The sequence below is a fragment of the Bombina bombina genome, chromosome 1 (assembly GCF_027579735.1).
Source record: "Bombina bombina isolate aBomBom1 chromosome 1, aBomBom1.pri, whole genome shotgun sequence".
In the NCBI taxonomy this organism is placed as follows: domain Eukaryota; kingdom Metazoa; phylum Chordata; class Amphibia; order Anura; family Bombinatoridae; genus Bombina; species Bombina bombina.
The window spans coordinates 318,323,938-318,347,574 of record NC_069499.1 but is presented as its reverse complement, the minus strand read 5'-3'; the positions used below and the strand labels follow the sequence as shown (position 1 = coordinate 318,347,574).

General features: G+C 37.2%; 1 protein-coding gene across 1 annotated transcript in view; it reads right to left on the bottom strand.

Moving 5' to 3' along the window:
- CNTNAP5 (contactin associated protein family member 5) overlaps positions 1–23,637 on the bottom strand; it is an 886,402-nt gene that overhangs the window by 530,615 nt on the left and 332,150 nt on the right. Inside the window, 1 exon segment of the mRNA XM_053712216.1 lies at positions 13,559–13,823. Coding sequence (XP_053568191.1) covers positions 13,559–13,823 — 265 coding nt within the window.

Here is a 23,637-nt window from a genome sequence, read left to right as displayed (position 1 = left end):
AGGGGGCAGTACTAAAATAAAATAAAGGTGCCGGTACTCACTGATTAATAACTGTGCTCAGTAACTTTGAGAAAAAGCAAAGGGACAAAGCCATTTACAGTGCTTGATATATTTTGCAGTCCCCTCTTGATGAAAACTAGAGTATTTAAATGATGATTACAAATATTACCAGTTATGAGATGGCATTCTTTGGTAAATCAGTTGTACTATAAACTTGTAATATCAAGTCACACACTAATGTTAGTACAGTCCAGTGATACTGATTATCATGACTCACGCAGATCTTTAGCACGACAATAGTGTGTAGAATACACACAGCCTTTTTCTCAGTATGTTTTTTTCAAAATTAAACTATATTAGTTTTTAATGAAAAAATGCCAGATTGTAGTCATTGTTGTGTAAGTTGAATAGACACTAAAAACATTCAAAGGAAGGCAACTAAAATGGTGCATCGCCTCACCAGCAACCCCTTAAATTGTAGCTGGCCAGACCCTGCTGCTTCAGCCCAAAAGGAACTCCCCTGGTGTCCTGGTAGGCTAATCCGGACTTGCACACCTGCTGAATAGTTTAAAGTTTGAGGCTCAAGGTTAACACCAGCTTTGTAAGCTTAGCCTTAGTATATTAGTGGTTACCAGTACAATTTGATGCAGGTCAAAAATAAGCCGTATTCTTAGACATTATTTGTGAAATATCAGCACATCATGATATCTAGCTGTTTGTGTATTTTCTATTTACATTCTGGTTCAGGATAAACAACTGCATATACAATATTACACATAACATTTAATAATTTAACTTAAAGATGAGTTTCTTGGTACACATATAGGGCTCCATTTATTATACTCTGGATGGACAAGGTTTGCTGTCTGTCTGGCATTGCAGTGAGAGGTTAGTATTTTCTACGCCCCAACCAATTGTGCAAGAGCATGGATTGTCGATCATCCCAGTTGAATCTGACAAGGATGATTTAACCTCGCTACCCTTTATGCCGCTGCTTCTTTACTAGTTTTCCACGGTCGCTCATGCAAGCATGTACCGCAGAGCCTCTGAATCAGCATCTACAGCTTGACAAATGGAGCCCATACTGTAGCATTAAAGGGACAGTCTACAATATAATTTTTTATTGTTTTAAAAGATAGATATTCCCTTTATTACCCATTCCCCAGTTTTGCATAACCACAGTTATATTAATATACTTTTTACCTCTGTGATTACCTTGTATCTAAGCCTCTTCTGACAGCCCCTGATCACATGACTTTGTATTTATTATCTATTGACTTGCATTTAGTACTGTGTTGTGCTACATCTTAAATAACTCCTTTGGGTATGAACACAATGTTATCTATATGGCCCACATGCACTAGCCGTCTCCTTTTGTGAAATGTATTTAAAAAAGCATGTGATGAGGATGTCTATTGTGGATTAGAAAGAGGCAGAAATTATTGATATATCAATGTTAGTTGTGCAAAGCTGAGGAATGGGTAGTAAAGGCATTATCTATCTTTTTAAACAATAACAATGTTAGCTTAAACTGTCCCTTTAAGCAAAGTCTCTAATTTTTCAAAACAATAATAGTAGATTTAATAGGGTTTTTAGTTAAACCTGATAAGATCGGTTTATGAAAAAAAAATCAGGTTTCAAGTAACATTAATGTAAAATATTTTACACATTTTGAGCTGATTTATTAACAGTCAGACGGACATGATCTGCTATAGCGTATCAATGCTGACAGCATACGCTGGTGAACTGCTTGTGCAATGCTGCCCCCTGCAGATTTGCGGGTGTCAATCAACCCGATCGTATGAGATCGGGCGGATTGATGTCTGCAGCCCCAGAGGAGGCAGACGAGTTAAGGAGCAAGCGGTCTTAAGACTACTGCTTCTTAACTGCTATTTCCCCGGCGAGCCTGCAGGCTCACACGGAACAGGGGCATTCGGCCCTTAATTAATCAGTCCCCTTAGTTTTTATCCTTGTGGATTAAGAACTGTTGGATTTGCCCTTATCTAACATTGAGCTATCAACCCCTAAGTATGAGCTGCATATTTTGATTTTGAAACTGCCTGGTTTAAACATTTTTCATGTTAACTAATATTTTTAATATGCTTACATAGTGTTACTTCATATGCATATGTTTAATGTCAATTAACTTTTGAAAATATAGTGGAAGAAGCTTTTAACAACAATCTGATGTGGGAGTGGAAACAGATTAAACAATATATATATTTTTTTTTAAAAAGAATCACAGCAATCACTTGATAAAGGTTTCCTGTAATAAGTAATTGTTATAATAGTAAGTCTGGTGATCAGATGGCACCCCCCTCTTTTGACCACGATTGGAAAGCCTATTCAACAATACATACATGCTTTCTGCCTCCCCAGAAAAATGTTGTATGATTGCAGAACTCTTGCTTGGACATTGCAATCCAAGGGTGTGTGTGTATGGTGGGGGTTAGTGCACTGCAGGACGAAGATGTAGAAGATGGGCATTGCTGTTTTGCTTTTGTCCAGCTCCCTTTTGCAGTTGTGTAAAAGTGCTATTGCATCCATGTCAGAGAGACAGAGAGAAAAGGCTGTTATTGCTGCTTTCTCTTGGTCCAGCATCCTACTGTAAGTAAAGTGTGATTGCCTAATGAGTTGAAGGTGGAACTTATCTGTACTCATCCAGCTATTTATTCTGCTAGATGGTGCTACGAATACTTGCAATCTGCATGTCGATTAAAACCAAGACAAGCCAGATGGGCTCTTTTTTTCAGCAGATTTTATTTATTTATCTATTTTTAAAATAATTTGTATTGAGGTTCAAGTGTTTATACAAAGCAAATGAGAAATGGTTACATCTGGTATACTAATATACATAATATTTAATAATCCAAGCAAAAATAAAAAAAACTTATTACATAAATATTCTAGAGGGAGATGTAAATATAATAGTCTTATAGTTCAAAAATCAAATATTCAAGATTTTGAGTGCTTTCAAGTAAACTTGTGCTTAAACAAATAACCTCAAAAGTATTTAAACAAAAGGAAAGGCGATATTTACCCCAATTAAAAACACAAAACGGAGTGTTTTATCTAGGGGTAAAGAAATATATAATGGACCATGCACAAGTTTTACATAGGTTACACAAGAATATAATTACAATAGAGGTATTTTAAAGATAAACTGCAAAATTAGTTTCTGAACAAAATTAAGAAATGTCAGAGTACATTGGTGAGTGGGAGGTGAGTACATAAGGAGCTAGCTAGGAGATAGTGCTAAGTGCTACAATCAGCATTATATTAGTGTGACCCACTTAGAGAATTTTAAAGGCTGCAGATGAAAGCAAGGGACCAGCCCCAATCTAGGAGAGGAAGAAAATGAATCAGGCACTATAAAGTGAATATGTCACTAAACATAGTATACACTAAACGCTGCCCCGGCCAAAGGCAACATAGCTATACTAAGTAAAGGAATTGTAGCAATTAGAGTGTTGGAAATAGCTCTCCAAGATTATATAGGGGAACATGGTTGTTTAGCTGAGGGGTGTGTTGGTATGGTATGTTGTAAAAACTAAAAATACATTTCAGGAATGACATATGCAGATAAATTGGGTGTTATTGTAAGATCCATTAGGATGTGTCTGGCGCAAGCAGAAACACATAAGGAATATGACTCAGCTTAAAGTGAAGGTCAATTTTCATGTTAAAGTGCTCGTTTTTAAAAAAAAACTATTAAAAACAAGGGCAGTTTCATTCATGAAAATTGAAATTTCAGCCGTTTTAAAAAAAAATATACTTACTTTTTCTTCGTGAAGCCACTCCAGTGCTTCACCAGTCAGTCGCAAGCTTCTTCATACGTCAGCAATGGCGATTCCAGCATCCTCCAATCACGGCTTACCCCCAGGGTTAACATTGCCTGAGGCATTGTTGTGATTGGAGGAAACCGGTTTCGTCATTGCTGGGTAAGTAAACCAGGAAGAAGCAGGTGGGGCATCGTTTCAGAATGGCAATCCGGTGTTTTAGAAGAACAAGGTAAGTATTTTTAAAATAGAGGATAATGGAACTAGAGTCTCCATAATGCCTATAACTTTAGGGTGAACAGAGGCCACTGGAGATGAGCCATATTAAAGACTTACCATATATGCCTACCCCACCTCTGTTCTATTCATAATTCTGGGAAAATATACAATGGGCAATTTTCTTTAGTAGTATTCCCAGAATCTTGGCATCATATATTATCTAAACTTTTAGAGCTCTAGGGTGAAACAGAGCCTCTGAACACAGTAAGCTACAGTGAGATCTGATCAAAACTGTAAATAAATGTGCACTACAAACATCAGTGTTGAACAGGTAGCAAGGTGAAAGCAATGAGCTGAATTAACTTAGGTTATTAATCTAGAATATAAAATACACTAGAAAGACAAAGCAATATATTAAGTTGTAAACATTGCTCAATATATACATAAATCAGACATTTCCCGTTTAAAAATGCAGCAACCATCCCAAAGCACAATAACTAAAGTCAGATTATGTACGCTGTTGCCAAGATATCAGGGAGGGCTGTATGGCAAAAGGTGCATGGGTATTGCTATGGAGAAGTGTGGATATACAGCAATATGGATTTTGTTGGTTATCCAAGTCCAATTGGCAGAATGAGCTGCCAGCTCCTCAGGGTGTCCACTGAAAGTTAAGCCTCCAGAGTCCCAATTTGAAATCAATGAATGTACATAACAGGGATATCTGGGTCATTGAGCTGATGGTAGGTCACACATAACATGACAGTCAGAAATATCTTGAGAGCAGGGCATAGGTGCTGATTAAGATCTTCATGGATGTGGAAGCCAAAGGTGTCTGTGTCATCATGGAAAAAGGTAGGCAAATAACAAGGAAACCATGCCAAACCTGGGTTGTTAATTTGCTGCTCCGTAGTTCCGGCTGCAAATTTGAATCCACCGAATCACTTTGAGACCCCGGAGTGATGGGTAGTGAACACTGGGGCCCCAGAGCATCACCATTCCAGTGTTCCACCAGAGCCTGGTCAAAAGAGATAGTAGGTATAGTAGTCTGGGCATCCTCCTGGTCGAGTGTCCTACATAGTTTTTCAGTAAATGCAGCATGATGTCTGTCAGGCAAGCAGCGCAGCTCTTCAATGATTAACAGGTAAGTTGCCATGATTGTTTTGCTGTCTTGCAAGTATGAATGTACCTTGGACAAAGAAGGAGCCCTCCTTCTTGTTGTTGTATAGGGCTTCGGCTGCAGGCTACTCAAGCATGATCACGCTTAATGAGATAGAAAAGAAAACAGTAGAATGGTTTTAACAGGGCCTGCGGGAACATATAAATTGTTGATGAAGAGCAGCTCAATCATGCAACCGCTCTATAGATAGCTGGTTCCATCCCCTCCAGCAGATTTTATTTGATCATAAAATATAGGCCTGGTTCTCATAATGGCAAGGCTGATTCTCTTTCTCACATGACAGAAGAATTACCCACACCTTAAGAAGAACCCAAATCAATATTTTCTCGCTACTGTTCCTTCCATTTGGGATAAGATTAAACAGAACAGTATTGTTGGAGATATACCAGATATACCACCATTGGTATCACAAGATAGGATCTATTTATACAAAAATAAAGTTTTTGTTCCTCCCTCAGTCATAATGGACATCCTTCAATATCATCACAATACTCCTCTCAGTGGCCATGGTGGGATAAAAAAGACCAAATACCTGATTAATTGTAATGTTTGGTTCCCATCTGTCACTAAAGATGTAACAACATTTGTAATTGCTTATCCGGTATGTGCCAGATCTAAAGGTTCCCATAAAAAAACTCAAGGGTTGCTAAAACCATTACCCTAAACGACCATGGTCTGACATTTCAATAGACTTTATAGTAGAATAATACCAAGGGTATGGTACACTACTATGATAATAGACTGTTTCACTAAGATGGCACATTTTATACCTACCAAAGGCATTCCTTCAGCTACGCAGACTGCTACTTTTTCCATTCAAGAGATATTAAGATTGCACAGCATACCTGAATCTACAGTTACAGATAGAGGTACACAATTCACCTCTAAGTTTTGGACTTCCTTCTGCCAAGGGTTACATATTCAGAGTTCATTATCCACTGCCTTCCATTCACAAACCAATGGTCAAATCAAACTTAGAAACCAAACTTTGGAACAGATTCTGCTTTGTTTTATATCTCATTTACAGGATGATTAGAGTCAATATATAATTGTAGATGTGTTTTACTATAACAAATATATTCACAGTTCTACAGAAAGCTCTCCATTTTTGATAATTATGGTTACCACCCTGCAATGTTGCCTGGATCACCTATTTCAACTTCAGTTCCATAGGCAGATAAATTAAATTAAGACCTAATAACAAATGTTTCCATTATCAAAATAACTTTGGCCAAAGCACCAAAAATACATCAATATTTTGCTGTTCAACATCAAAGTTCTACTCCTGATTATAAAATAGGAGAAAAAGTATAGCTATCTACTTCCCAGCTGAAAAACAATGTCCTGCAAAGAAACTGGGTTGTAGATATATTTGGCCTTTTGAGATAATTAAAATAATATTCCCTACTGCAGTAAAATGATTTCTACCAAATGAAATGTTTAACCTCGCTTTTGGATTTTTCTTCTGCACCACACACTCCTGTTTTGTCTAGCGGTTGTGCTAGCTATACTCCACTATTGGGCTGTTATTCATCATCAATCCTGACATTCCCATTAGTTCATGACATCTAATATATGGGTAGTGCCATGAAACCTACATATAAGGGCCCCAAAATTCAAAGTTTACTTTTAGTTACTTATGCACACAAGAGATATCTGGGGGTTGTATTATCAGGGATTGAACAATTGTTTAGCTGTAGTTTTTGTTGTTTTAAATAGGGTTTCATGTACTGCATTCTTGTTGCTAAAGAAACATTTGTGACAGAACTATTCTTGCAGCAGAGATTTTATCACCATTTAAAATAAGCCAGGAACTGTATTTTTATTGCACCTGGTGTATGTTGCATCTCTGTAACCAACATAAAGTTTTTATGTTTGCCTTTTATGTCATGTTTTTTTTAAGTAATTCTTAAGTGGAGGGTGTTCATCTACTCAGCAGGGTGGGTCCCCCATATTCAAAAGTAACTGATCTTAAAATTATATTCTCTATCTGAATCATCAAAGTTTAATTTTGACCTTCATGTGCCTTTAAGTGTAAAGTATCTTGCATTTGTGTGAAAAAATGTTTTAAAAGTCTCTTACACAGTTTCAGATAATTAAGTTGCTTTGGTGGTCAGTTATCTTTTCAATGAGAGTTCAATGTGTAATCTTCTTATGTCTCACTTTGGGTGTATGATGTCAGTGTTAAACCTTGAATTGAATGTGTGGTTTAACATATGTTGTCTTCCAGATGGGGAATGTCAAACATCCAATCCATGTCACCATATTTAGAATGTGACACCTCAGCACTTGGAACTTAAAGGGAAAGTACACTGTAAAATTGTTTTTCCATAAATGTATTTTAAATGACTTGTTAAACCAACTGCAGAGTATAAAATATTTGAGAAATTGCATTTTTGGGTTTATTTGTGTATCTGAAGTAGCTGGTTTTGTGCTTTGAAACCACAGCCTATTACAATGGGTTGAATTTCAGGTAATATCATATCTCATTATGTTATCACTTTTATGTACACAGACTTGCTTCCTTATCTTATATTTGTCTGGAACACCAAAGCTCAATACATAGAGAGAACAATGGAAAATTATCATTTTATTACTTAACTATCATGCCCCCCACTGAGGGTGTAATCTTTTCTGCTGGCTGTGTTTACTTAGGCTTGTCAATAGCGTATACGCCAGTATCAAAAATTTCAGTATAGGGTGGGAAACCACAAGCTAAATCAGCTATTTCAAATGCTGAAATATGTGTGAAGGAGCTACTTGCAACCAATTTAATACACTCTAGCAGGTAAAAAGGATCATTGGGAATAATTTAAAGGGGAGAAAGTTTTTGGGTGAACTGTCCCTTTAAATGTATTAATTGTTAATTAGTGAAAGTGAGTAGTGAGAAGAGTAGTACAACATTAACGTGTTTTTTTTTCTGGAGGGCTTGTCACTAATGGCAGCATTGGCTGGAGGTCACATTATGTAATACTGCTAAAAATAACACCTGAAAATACAATTAGATTATAATAATATTTACTTACAAATTACACAGGCAGCTAATTAACATTCTTTAACTTAATTGTCAATACTACTTAAATGAACAACATCTGGTACAAATAGACATGGTAAATTACCAGGCATGCTGAAAACCTTGGAGGGCCGGATGATTTGACATCCCTGGCTTAGGCACTCCCCTAAGTAATATTTACTGAAACGGTTTAAAGAAAGCCAAAGGGGTTTCTTTTTAGAACCTACCTTTAATGTGTGTCTTTTATAAGGTTTATTTACACCTCTATCACTTGTCTTTTAGTTATCAGCTTTTAGTTATATTTTCTTTTTAGTTTAGAGATAAATCTTTATCTTTGGGATGGCAATACAATGACTGTTTGCTCTTGCAAGGTCTGAAATTGAATTTCCATCTATCTGGTGCTGTTAATTCTAATATACTACATTTATCAATCCTTGAAGTACATAAAGTTTGCTCATAGTCGGCTAGATTTAGAGTTTTGTCGGTAACGACCCGCGTATCTAACGCTGGCTTTTTTCTGGCCGCACCTTTAAAATAACTCTGGTATTGAGAGTCCACAGAATGGCTGCGTTAGGCTCCAAAAAAGGAGCGTAGAGCATATTTAACGCCACTGCAACTCTCGATACCAGAGTTGCTTACGGACGCGGCCAGCCTCAAAAATGTGCTCGTGCACGATTCCCCCATAGGAAACAATGGGGCTGTTTGAGCTGAAAAAAAAACCTAACACCTGCAAAAAAGCCGCGTTCAGCTCCTAACGCAGCCCCATTGTTTGCTATGGGGAAACACTTCCTACGTCTGCACCTAACACTCTAATATGTACCCCGAGTCTAAACACCCCTAACCTTACACTTATTAACCCCTATTCTGCCACCCCCGCTATCGCTGACCCCTGCATATTATTATTAACCCCTAATCTGCCGCTCCGTAAACCGTCGCTACTTACATTATCTCTATGTACCCCTAATCTGCTGCCCCTAACACCGCCGACCCCTATATTATATTTATTAACCCCTAATCTGCCCCCCACAACGTCGCCTCCACCTGCCTACACTTATTAACCCCTAATCTGCCGACCGGACCGCACCGCTATTATTATAAAGTTATTAACCCCTAATCCGCCTCACTAACCCTATAATAAATAGTATTAACCCCTAATCTGCCCTCCCTAACATCGCCGACACCTAACTTCAATTATTAACCCCTTATCTGCTGACTGGAGCTCACCGCTATTCTAATAAATGTATTAACCCCTAAAAATAAGTCTAACCCTAACACTAACACCCCCCTAAATTACATATAATTTTAATCTAACGAAATTAATTAACTCTTATTAAATAAATTATTCCTATTTAAAGATAAATACTTACCTGTAAAATAAACCCTAATATAGCTACAATATAAATTATAATTATATTATAGCTATTTTAGGATTAATATTTATTTTACAGGTAACTTTGTATTTATTTTAACCAGGTACAATAGCTATTAAATAGTTAAGAACTATTTAATAGCTAAAATAGTTAAACTAATTACAAATTTACCTGTAAAATAAATCCTAACCTAAGTTACAATTAAACCTAACACTACACTATCAATAAATTAATTAAATAAAATACCTATAATTATTTACAATTAAACCTAACACTACACTATCAATAAATAAATTAAATACAATTCCTACAAATAACTACAATGAAATAAACTAACTAAAGTACAAAAAATAAAAAAGAACTAAGTTACAAAAAATAAAAAAATATTTACAAACATTAGAAATATATTACAACAATTTTAAACTAATTACACCTACTCTAAGCCCCCTAATAAAATAACAAAGCCCCCCAAAATAAAAAAATGCCCTACCCTATTCTAAATTACTAAAGTTCAAAGCTCTTTTACCTTACCAGCCCTGAACAGGGCCCTTTGCGGGGCATGCCCCAAGAAGTTCAGCTCTTTTGCCTGTAAAAAAAACATACAATACCCCCCCCAACATTACAACCCACCACCCACATACCCCTAATCTAACCCAAACCCCCCTTAAATAAACCTAACACTAAGCCCCTGAAGATCTCCCTACCTTGAGTCGTCTTCACCCAGCCGAGCCAAATTCTTCAACCAATCAGATTGAGCTCGCATTCTATTGGCTGATCGGAACAGCCAATAGAATGCGAGCTCAATCTGATTGGCTGATTGGATCAGCCAATCGGATTGAACTTGATTCTGATTGGCTGATTCCATCAGCCAATCAGAATATACCTACCTTAATTCCGATTGGCTGATAGAATCCTATCAGCCAATCGGAATTCGAGGGATGCCATCTTGGATGATGTCATTTAAAGGAACCGTCATTCATCGTTCAGTCGTCGGCCAGGATGGATGTTCCGCGTTGGAGGTCTTCAGGATGCTGCCGCTCCGCTCCGGATGGATGACAATAGAAGATGCCTCTTGGATGAAGACTTCAATCGGATGGAAGACTTCTTCTGCCCCGCTTGGATGAAGACTTCTACTGGATGGAGGACCTCTTCTTGCTCCGCTTGGATGAAGAATTTGGCTCGGCTGGGTGAAGACGACTCAAGGTAGGGAGATCTTCAGGGGCTTAGTGTTAGGTTTATTTAATGGGGGTTTGAGTTAGATTAGGGGTATGTGGGTGGTGGGTTGTAATGTTGGGGGGGGTATTGTATGTTTTTTTTTACAGGCAAAAGAGCTGAACTTCTTGGGGCATGCCCCGCAAAGGGCCCTGTTCAGGGCTGGTAAGGTAAAAGAGCTTTGAACTTTAGTAATTTAGAATAGGATAGGGCATTTTTTTATTTTGGGGGGCTTTGTTATTTTATTAGGGGGCTTAGAGTAGGTGTAATTAGTTTAAAATTGTTGTAATATATTTCTAATGTTTGTAAATATTTTTTTATTTTTTGTAACTTAGTTCTTTTTTATTTTTTGTACTTTAGTTAGTTTATTTCATTGTAGTTATTTGTAGGAATTGTATTTAATTTATTTATTGATAGTGTAGTGTTAGGTTTAATTGTAGATAATTATAGGTATTTTGTTTAATTAATTTATTGATAGTGTAGTGTTAGGTTTAATTGTAACTTAGGTTAGGATTTATTTTACAGGTAAATTTGTAATTATTTTAACTATTTTAGCTATTAAATAGTTCTTAACTATTTAATAGCTATTGTACCTGGTTAAAATAAATACAAAGTTACCTGTAAAATAAATATTAATCCTAAAATAGCTATAATATAATTATTTGTTATATTGTAGCTATATTAGGGTTTATTTTACAGGTAAGTATTTAGCTTTAAATAGGAATAATTTATTTAATAAGAGTTAATCAATTTCGTTAGATTAAAATTATATTTAACTTAGGGGGGTGTTAGTGTTAGGGTTAGACTTAGCTTTAGGGGTTAATACATTTATTAGAATAGCGTTGAGCTCCAGTCGGCAGATTAGGGGTTAATAATTGAAGTTAGGTGTTGGCGATGTTAGGGAGGGCAGATTAGGGGTTAATACTATTTATTATAGGGTTAGTGAGGCGGATTAGGGGTTAATAACTTTATTATAGTAGCGGTGCGGTCCGCTCGGCAGATTAGGGGTTAATAAGTGTAGGCAGGTGGAGGCGATGTTGAGGGGGCAGATTAAGGGTTAATAAATATAATATAGGGGTCGGTGGTGTTAGGGGCAGCAGATTAGGGGTACATAGCTATAATGTAGGTGGCGGCTCTTTGCGGTTGGCAGATTAGGGGTTAATTATTGTAGGTAGCTGGCTGCGACGTTGTGGGGGGCAGGTAAGGGGTTAATAAATATAATATAGGGGTCGGCGGTGTTAGGGGCAGCAGATTAGGGGTACATAAGTATAACGTAGGTGGCGGTCGGCAGATTAGGGGTTAAAAAACTTTATTAGAGTGTCGGCAATGTGGGGGTGCCTCGGTTTAGGGGTACATAGGTAGTTTATGGGTGTTAGTGTACTTTAGAGCACAGTAGTTAAGAGCTTTATGAACCGGCGTTAGCCCAGAGAGCTCTTAACTACTGACTTTTTTCTGCGGCTGGAATTTTGTCGTTAGATTTCTAACGCTCACTTCAGACACGACTCTAAATACCGGAGTTAGAAAGATCCCATTGAAAAGATAGGATACGCAATTGACATAAGGGGATCTGCGGTATGGAAAAGTCGCGGCTGAAAAGTGAGCGTTAGACCCTTTTTTGAATGACTCCAAATACCAGCGGTAGCCTAAAACCAGCGTTAGGAGCCTCTAACGCTGGTTTTCACGGCTACCGCCAAACTCCAAATCTAGGCCAGTAAAAGTTAAATCAACTCAAACTCATTGACAGGCTCTGCTCTCATGTGATTGGTCGAGCAAGAACAAGGTTTGGCACTGCACAAGCACTTCTTTAAGCAATAATACATAAGGCAGTGGACAAACAGTGTCTGCTTACTGCTCACCGCAAACACAAGTGGGCAGGTTCCTGAGTTGGTAACTTTGCTCGCCTGCACTATGATAAATGAGAGAACACAGCATTCCAGTTTCACAGCAGTAAAACAATGGGGAGGTAATAGTCTGCTAAGCACTAATAAAATCACAAGCTCTAGTCTCATCCTTAGTAGCCACCAGCTGACTTCATAAAAAGGAGTGTATATACATGAGACAAAAGATCTACTTTTATTTAAGGGCTCTACTTATGCATCATGTGCTAAAAAAGACAATTTGAGCTTTCATACAGTTTTAATTCCTCATAAATTCCATATATAACTTAAGGGACATGAAACCAAAACATGTTCTTTCAAAATCCAAATAGAGCATGCAATTTGAAACAACTTTCCAATGTACTTCTTTAATCTAATTTGCTTTGATTTCTTGGTATCCTTTATTGAAAAGCAAACCTAAGTAGGCTCAGGAGATGGAAGCTAACTGCTGATTGGAAGCTGCACATGTATGCCTCTTATCATTTGCTTACCGATGTGTTAAGATAGTTCCCAGTAAGGCTTTGCTGCTCCTTCAGTAAATGTGATCAAGAGAATGAAGCAAAATTGATAATAGAAGTAAATTTGAAAGTTGTTTAAAAATGTGTGTTTTATATGAATCAGAAAATAAAAAAATTGGGTTTCACGTCCCTTTAAAACAGTTTTAGAATATTTCTGGACACTATAGTTAGGATTTACTGTTAAGGTTAGAGATTAGGATTATTAGGGTTAGTTGGATTTTGCATCATTTGAACTGTTTTCCAATAAATTCATAAAGTATGAAAAAAACTGTGCTTTAAAACTTAATGCCTTTTAAGAAATGTAAATAATAAAATAAATCATTTTATGATAATGATAAAATGATATTTAAAGATACTGATTACATTTGTTATCCATGCACAGAAATGATTTACCCGTGCTGAATGTAATTATGTTTTCCATCTCTTTCTGGATTATGAGAATTAATTTTCCAGAAACCAGTTGGAGGAGCAGGATTCCTGTGGTCCCTGAAAGCCGAGTGGATAGGAGAAGACCTTCACTATTCCATGTACGGAATTGGAAGCTCACAGATAGACCATCCATTTGGGGGGTACCTGGTAACAGCAGGTAGCTTGTGCTTGAGCTAATAAAGGTGATGGGAACAAAATGAGGTTCTGAGCAGGAATATGTCACGTTCCCCTGAAAGAAAGAACAGAACAAAACACGTTAATGCTATATAATATAATAGCTTTAAAAGCATTAACAAGAGGGGGGAAACAAGTATTATAAAGGTAGGTGACAATGTTTCTTGACTCCAGTCCTCAAGTACCCTCAATGGGGCAGATTTTCATGATATCTTTCTTTTATTATTATTATTTCTATTTAATAATTTTTCAACAGAACATCAAAAAACTGAATTTTTGATGTCTACATCAAACAAATTCAAGAAGGTTACAAATAGTTATCAATGACATTTACAAAAGACAAATATTGTGTACAATTTGTATTGGAACCTGTATCGTGTTGTATATGTGGCTACGATTTAAATGTGTCCATGACTTAGTAGTCCATCATGATATCTTAACAAGGGCACAGGTGAAATAATCAGCAGATCACTAACCATCATTACTAATCTGCTCTAACCCCTAACCTGGTTAAATAACCTGCAATCTAGTTAAGATGTTATAAAAATATGGCCTTTGGGGTACTTGAGGACTAGATATGAAAAGGCTAAAATCTCACATTTTTAAGCATGCTGTTGTTTTGCAGCATAGATGCTAAAGTTACTTTTCTGATTGATTTAGGGGAACTAGCTAAAAAATAAAACAAAATAACATATTTTAATAGCAGGTTTGAACCAGAATGATTATAAATATTATCTGTTGTTACATATATTACTTTAAATGTAGGCTTAATTAACTTAGATATTCTTCACTCTATAGGTTTATCGCATTCTGTAGTAAAACATCTCTTGGTAGATCACATTTATATCTGCTACCTTCATTTATACCCTGAACCTTATTAGTCATACATTTATCTGCTAACCCTTTCATATATTCTATTTTTTTTTTATCATGTCGCCGCCGCCCCCCCCCTTGTTTAAACATTTTTGAGGGACGACTCACATACTATCCCAAAGCCACTATTAATCCATCATATGTTGCTAGGTTTTTATTTTAATGAGATCTCCCATGGTCCCTAATTTATAGGGACCACTTGCACTTCAAATGTATTTGTACTCATAGTATAAAAATAGTCACCTAGATTACAAGTTTTGTCGGTAAAACTTGCGTTGCTAATGAGCCTTTATTTTCCAGTGCACACTTTAAACAACGCTGGTATTACAAGTTTTCTGAATGGCTGCGTTAGCCTCAGAAAAGTGAGCGTTGAGCAAATTTAGCGCCACTTCTACCTGTAATACCAGCGTTGCTTACGGTAGCGGTAAGCTGGCTAAAACATGCTCGTGCACGATCTCCCCATAGGATACAATGGGGCTGAGACGGCTGAAAAAAACCTAACACCTGCAAAAAAGCAGCATTCAGCTCTTAACGCAGCCCCATTGTTTCCCATGGGAAAATAATTTTAATGTCTACACCTAACACCCTAACATGAACCCCGAGTCTAAACACCCCTAATCTTACACTTATTAACCTCTAATCTTCCACCCGCAACTTCGTCGCCACCAGCATTATACTATTAACCCCTAATCTGCCGCTCCTGACACCACCGCCACCTACATTATCCCTATGAACCCCTAATCTGCTGCCCCTAACATCGCCGACACCTATATTATATTTATTAACCCCTAATCTGCCGCCCCCAACATCGCCACCACCTACCTACAATTATTAACCCCTAATCTGCCGCCCCCAACGTCGCCGCTACTATATTAAATGTATTAACCCCTAAACCTAAGTCTAACCCTAACCCTAACACCCCCTAACTTAAATCTATTTTTAATAAATCTAAATAAAATTTCTATAATTAAATAAATTATTCCTATTTAAAACTAAATTCTTACCTATTAAATAAACTCTAATATAGCTACAATATAACTAATAGTTATATTGCAGCTATTTTAGGATTTATATTTATTTTACAGGCAACTTTGTATTTATTTTAACTAGGTACAATAGCTATTAAATAGTTAATAACTATTTAATAGCTACCTAGTTAAAATAGTTACAAAATTACCTGTAAAATAAATCCTAACCTAAGTTACAAATACACCTAACACTACACTATCAATACATTAATTAAATAAATTAAATGCAAATATCTAAAATAAAATACAATTAAATAAACAAAAATATATTACAAAAAACCAAACACTAAATTACAAAAAATAAAAAAATATTACAAGAAGTTTAATCTAATTACACCTAATCGAAGCCCCCTAATGAAATAAAAAGCCCCCCAAAATAATAAAATTCCCTATCCTAAACTAAATTACAAAGTAATCAGCTCTTTTACCAGCCCTTAAAAGGGCTTTTTGCGGGGCATTGCCCCAAAGCAATCAGCTCTTTTACCTGTAAAAAAAAGAAATACAATACCCCCCCAACATTACAACCCACCACCCACACACCCCTACTCTAAAACCCACCCGATCCCCCCTTAAAAAAACCTAACACTACCCCATTGAAGATCACCCTACCTTGAGCCGTGTTCACTCAGCCGGGCACCGATGGGTCAGAAGAGGACATCCGGACCAGCAGAAGTCTTCATCCTATCCGGGCAGAAGAGGAAATCCAGATTGGCAGAAGTCTTCATCCAGGCGGCATCTTCTATCTTCATCCTTCCGGAGCGGAATTTCGAGGGACGCCATCTTGGATGACATCATTTAAAGGAACCTTCATTCGTCGTTAGGACTTAGATTGAGGAGGATGGCTCTGCGTCGGCTGGATAGAAGATGGCTCCGCTCCACTCCGGAAGGATGAAGATAGAAGATGCCGCTTGGATGAAGACTTCTGCCGGTCTGGATGTCCTCTTCTGCCTGGATAGGATGAAGACTTCTGCCGGTCCAGATGTCCTCTTCTGCTCCATCGTAGGTAGGGTGATCTCCAATGGGGTAGTGTTAGGTTTTTTAAGGGGGGATCAGGTGGGTTTTAGAGTAGGGGTGTGTGGGTGGTGGGTTGTAATGTTGGGGGTGTTATTGTATTTCTTTTTTTTACAGGGAAAAGAGCTGATTACTTTGGGGCAATGCCCCGCAAAAAGCCCTTTTAAGGGCTGGTAAAAGAGCTGATTACTTTGTAATTTAGTTTAGGATAGGGATTTTTATCTTATTTATATTTTATTTTATTAGGGGGCTTAGATTAGGTGTAATTAGATTAAACTTCTTGTAATATTTTTTATTTTTTGTAATTTAGTGTTTATAATAATAATAATAATAATAATATAGTTTAGTTTATTTAATTGTATTTTATTTTAGATAATTGTATTTAATTTATTTAATTAATTTATTGATAGTGTAGTGTTAGGTGTATGTGTAACTTAGGTTAGGATTTATTATACAGGTAATTTTGTAATTATTTTAACTAGGTAGCTATTAAATAGTTATTAACTATTTAATAGCTATTGTACCTAGTTAAAAAAAATACAAAGTTGCCTGTAAAATAAATATAAATCCTAAAATAGCTACAATGTAACTATTAGTTATATTGTAGCTTTATAAGGGTTTATTTTATAGGTAAGTATTTAGTTTTAAATAGGATTAAATTATTTAATTATAGTAATTTTATTTAGATTTATTTAAATTATATTTAACTTAGGGGGGTGTTAGGGTTAGGGTTAGACTTAGATTTAGGGGTTAATAATTTTATTATAGTAGCGGCGACATTGGGGACGGGAGATTATGGGTTAATAATTGTAGGTAGGTGGCGGCGACGTTGGGGGGGCAGATTAGGGGTTAATAAAATTTATTATAGAGCTTGCGAGGCGGGAGTGCGGCAGTTTAGGGGTTAATACATTTATTATAGTGGCGGCGATGTCCGGTCGGCAGATGAGGGGTTAATAAGTGTAGGTAGGTGGCGATGACGTTGGGGGCGCCAGATTAGGGGTTAAGAAATTTAATGTAGGTGTCGGCGATGTTAGGGGCAGCAGATTAGGGGTTCATAGGTATAATGTAGGTGGCGGCGATGTCCGGTCTGCAGATTAGGGGTAAAAAATATTTATTTTAGTGTTTGCGATGTGGGGGGGGCCTCGGTTTAGGGGTTAATAGGTAGTTTATGGGTGTTAGTGTACTTTGTAGCACTTAAGTTAAGAGCTTTATGTTCCGGCGTTAGCCCATAAAACTCTTAACTACTGACTTTTAAATGCAGTAGGAGTCTTGGAGGTTGAGGCTGTACCGCTCACTTCTTCCAAGACTTGTAATACCAGCGTTAGCCAAATCCCATTAAAAAGATAGGCAATTGACGTAAGGGGATTTGCGGTATGGAAAAGTCGCGGAAAAAAAGTGAGTGGTAGACCCTTTCCTGCCTGACTCGTAATACCAGCGGGCGTTAAAAAGCAGTGTTAAGGGGTCCTAACGCTGCTTTTTAACGCCCGCTGGTATTACGAGCTATTTATATAGCTATTATAGCTATTTAAAGCTAACACAGAACTCATAATCTAGCCGAGTATTAATTACTTATCTTTCTCTAAATATTAATTAATTACTATCATAAAAAAATCTAATGTAATCCTAGTGCCTAGTGGTAAAGAGGTTGGTCACAAGTGGTGCAAATGAAATATTTCATAGTTTATTTTTGTGCTTTTTTAAATATGGAACATAGCAGTTAAACAATGGGGTGTTTAGATTGTGCTAGGTGGTGATCAGAATAGTTTATATACCATGGAAATAATCTTGCATTTGAATTTTTTTTAAAAAAAGGGTATTTTTTAATAACAAATTTACATCAAGATTACAAGATCTAAACCGGGTACGAAAATAAAGCAAAAAAATGAGAGGTGGATTATGGGTATTTAGACTAGGGGTTTATGTTAGTGTGTTTTTTCCAAATAGACATCAATGGGGATTTCATTACGGTGATCGCCATTCCGCGATCACAGGTGTTAGTTTTTTTTCTAACACCCACATTGTTAACACCTAAATAAACCTATTAACCCCTAAATTGCTGCCCCCCAAAATTGTCAACACTAAATAAGTCTATTAACCCCTAAACCGTCAGCCCCCACATCGCTACAAACCTATTAACCCCAAAACCACCAGCCCCCCCATATCGCTAATATTAAACCTATTAACCCCTAAACCGCCAGCCCCCCACATCGCAAATCCCTACTCGCCGCCTAGATCAAAATGGATGTCCAGACTTCAGGAACTGTGAGTAGATTTCCTGGGGTTAGTGTTAGTTTTTTTTGGGTGGGATTTTTATTTTATTGCTCAATAAAAGAGCTGAATGCCCTTTTAAGGGCAATGCCCATACAAATACCCCTTTAGGGGCAATAGGTAGCTTAGGTTTTTTTAGACTTAGTTTTTTATTTTGGGGGTTGGTTGGGTGGGGGGTTTACTGTTAGGCGGGACTTAGGGCAATGCCCTACAAAAGGCCATTTTAAGGGCTATTGGTAGTTTATTGTTACGTTAGGGGATGTTTTTTTTTGGGAGGGGCTTTTTTGTTTTTATAGGGCTATTAGATTAGGTGTAATTTTTATTATTTTGGATAATTTAGTTTATTCATTTTGTTATCTTACGGCTAGATTTAGAGTTTTGTCGGTAACGACCCGCGTAGCTAACGCTGGCTTTTTTCTGGCCGCACCATTAAAATAACTCTGGTATTGAGAGTCCACAGAAAGGCTGCGTTAGGCTCCAAAAAAGGAGCGTACAGCATATTTAACGCAACTTCAACTCTCGATACCAGAGTTGCTTACGGACGCGGCCAGCCTCAAAAACGTACTCGTGCATGAGTCCCCCATAGGAAACAATGGGGCTGTTTGAGCTGAAAAAAAACCTAACACCTGCAAAAAAGCGGCGTTCAGCTCCTAACGCAGCCCCATTGTTTGCTATGGGGAAACACTTCCTACGTCTGCACCTAACACTCTAACATGTACCCCGAGTCTAAACACCCCTAACCTTACACTTATTAACCCCTATTCTGCCGCCCCCGCTATCGCTGACCCCTGTATATTATTTTTAACCCCTAATCTGCCGCTCCGTAAACCGCCGCTACTTACATTATCCCTATGTACCCCTAATCTGCTGCCCCTAACACCACCGACCCCTATATTATATTTATTAACCCATAATCTGCCCCCCACAACGTCGCCTCCACCTGCCTACACTTATTAACCCCTAATCTGCCGACCGGACCTGAGCGCTACTATAATAAAGTTATTAACCCCTAATCCGCCTCACTAACCCTATAATAAATAGTATTAACCCCTAATCTGCCCTCCCTAACATCGCCGACACCTAACTTCAATTATTAACCCCTAATATGCCGACTGGAGCTCACCGCTATTCTAATAAATGTATTAACCCCTAAAGCACTAACACCCCCCTAAATTAAATATAATTTAAATCTAACGAAATAAATTAACTCTTATTAAATAAATTATTCCTATTTAAAGCTAAATACTTACCTGTAAAATAAATCCTAATATAGCTACAATATAAATTATAATTATATTATAGCTATTTTAGGATTTATATTTATTTTACAGGTAACTTTGTAATTATTTTAACCAGGTACAATAGCTATTAAATAGTTAAGAACTATTTAATAGCTAAAATAGTTAAAATAATTACAAATTTACCTGTAAAATAAATCCTAACCTAAGTTACAATTAAACCTAACACTACACTATCAATAAATTAATTAAATAAAATACCTATAATTATCTACAATTAAACCTAACACTACACTATCAATAAATAAATTAAATACAATTCCTACAAATAAATACAATGACATAAACTAACTAAAGTACAAAAAATAAAAAAGAACTAAGTTACAAAAAATAAAAAATATTTACAAACATTAGAAATATATTCCAACAATTTTAAACTAATTACACCTACTCTAAGCCCCCTAATAAAATAACAAAGCCCCCCAAAATAAAAAAAATGCCCTACCCTATTCTAAATTACTAAAGTTCAAAGCTCTTTTACCTTACCAGCCCTGAACAGGGCCCTTTGCGGGGCATGCCCCAAGAAGTTCAGCTCTTTTGCCTGTAAAAAAAAACCATACAATACCCCCCCACATACCCCTAATCTAACCCAAACCCCACTTAAATAAACCTAACACTAAGCCCCTGAAGATCTCCCTACCTTGAGTCGTCTTCACCCAGCCAAGCCAAATTCTTCATCCAAGCGGAGCAAGAAGAGGTCCTCCATCCGGTAGAAGTCTTCATCCAAGCGGGGCAGAAGAGGTCTTCCATCCGATTGAAGTCTTCATCCAAGAGGCATCTTTTATCGTCATCCATCCGGAGCGGAGCGGCAGCATCTTGAAGACCTCCGACGCGGAACATCCATCCTGGCCGATGACTGAACGACGAATGACGGTTCCTTTAAATGACGTCATCCAAGAGGGCGTCCCTCAAATTCCGATTGGCTGATAGGATTCTATCAGCCAATCAGAATTATGGTAGGAAAAATCTGATTGGCTGATTGAATCAGCCAATCAGATTGAGCTCGCATTCTATTGGCTGATCGGAAAAGCCAATAGAATGCAAGCTCAATCTGATTGGCTGATTGGATCAGCCAATCGGATTGAACTTGATTCTGATTGGCTGATTCCATCAGCCAATCAGAATATTCCTACCTTAATTCCGATTGGCTGATAGAATCCTATCAGCCAATCGGAATTCGAGGGACGCCATCTTGGATGACTTCATTTAAAGGAACTGTCATTCGTCGTTCAGTCGTCGGCCAGGATGGATGTTCCGCGTCGGAGGTCTTCAGGATGCTGCCGCTCCGCTCCGGATGGATGACGATAGAAGATGCCTCTTGGATGAAGACTTCAATCGGATGGAAGACCTCTTCTGCCCCGCTTGGATGAAGACTTCTACCGGATGGAGGACCTCTTCTTGCTCCGCTTGGATGAAGAATTTGGCTCGGCTGGGTGAAGACGACTCAAGGTAGGGAGATCTTCAGGGGCTTAGTGTTAGGTTTATTTAAGGGGGGTTTGGGTTAGATTAGGGGTATGTGGGTGGTGGGTTGTAATGTTGGGGGGGTATTGTATGGGTTTTTTTACAGGCAAAAGAGCTGAACTTCTTGGGGCATGCCCTGCAAAGGGCCCTGTTCAGGGCTGGTAAGGTAAAAGAGCTTTGAACTTTAGTAATTTAGAATAGGGTAGGGCATTTTTTTATTTTGGGGGGCTTTGTTATTTTATTAGGGGGCTTAGGGTAGGTGTAATTAGTTTAAAATTGTTGTAATATATTTCTAATGTTTGTAAATATTTTTTTATTTTTTGTAACTTAGTTCTTTTTTATTTTTTGTACTTTAGTTAGTTTATTTCATTGTATTTATATGTAGGAATTGTATTTAATTTATTTATTGATAGTGTAGTGTTAGGTTTAATTGTAACTTAGGTTAGGATTTATTTTACAGGTAAATTTGTAATTATTTTAACTATTTTAGCTATTGTACCTGGTTAAAATAATTACAAAGTTACCTGTAAAATAAATATTAATCCTAAAATAGCTATAATATAATTATAATTTATATTGTAGCTATATTAGGATTTATTTTACAGGTAAGTATTTAGCTTTAAATAGGAATAATTTATTTAATAAGAGTTAATTAATTTCGTTAGATTAAAATTATATTTAATTTAGGGGGGTGTTAGTGTTAGGGTTAGACTTAGCTTTAGGGGTTAATACATTTATTAGAATAGCGGTGAGCTCCGGTCGGCAGATTAGGGGTTAATGTTTGAAGTTAGGTGTCAGCGATGTAAGGGAGGGCAGATTAGGGGTTAATACTATTTATTATAGGGTTAGTGAGGCGGATTAGGGGTCAATAACTTTATTATAATAGCGGTGCAGTCCGGTCGGCAGATTAGGGGTTAATAAGTGTAGGCAGGTGGAGGCGACGTTGTGGGGGGCAGATTAGGGGTTAATAAATATAATATAGGGGTCGGCGGTGTTAGGGGCAGCAGATTAGGGGTACATAGCTATAATGTAGGTGGCGGCGCTTTGCGGTCGGCAGATTAGGGGTTAATTATTGTAGGTAGCTGGCGGCGACGTTGTGGGGGGCAGGTTAGGGGTTAATAAATATAATACAGGGGTCGGCGGTGTTAGGGGCAGCAGATTAGGGGTACATAAGTATAACGTAGGTGGCGGTCGGCAGATTAGGGGTCAAAAAAATTTAATCGAGTGGCGGCGATGTGGGGGGACCTCGGTTTAGGGGTACATAGGTAGTTTATGGGTGTTAGTGTACTTTAGAGCACAGTAGTTAAGAGCGTTATGAACCGGCGTTAGCCCAGAAAGCTCTTAACTACTGACTTTTTTCTGCGGCTGGAGTGTTGTCGTTAGATTTCTAATGCTCACTTCAGACACGACTCTAAATACCGGAGTTAGAAAGATCCCATTGAAAAGATAGGATACGCAATTGACGTAAGGGGATCTGCGGTATGGAAAAGTCGCGGCTGAAAAGTGAGCGTTAGACCCTTTTTTGAATGACTCCAAATACCGGCGGTAGCCTAAAACCAGCGTTAGGAGCCTCTAACGCTGGTTTTCACGGCTACCGCCAAACTCCAAATCTAGGCCTTAGTGTTTTTTTATTTTTCGTAATTTTAGTGTTTGTTTGTTTTTTTATAATGTTAAATTTTTTTTATTTTTTCGTAGTGTATTTTTAAATTTGACATTCTTTTTCCCTTAATGTTAGGTTATTTTAATCCTGTAATTTAGGTTTTTTAAATTTGCAGTTTATTTGAATTTATTTAAATAGTTATGTTAGGTTTATTTATAGATTAATCTTAGTTGGGGTTTTTTTTTTTCACAGGTAAATTTTGATTTATTTTAAGATAGTTATATTGTAAATGTAATTTAAAGTTAGGGAGTGTTAGGTTTAGGATTTAAC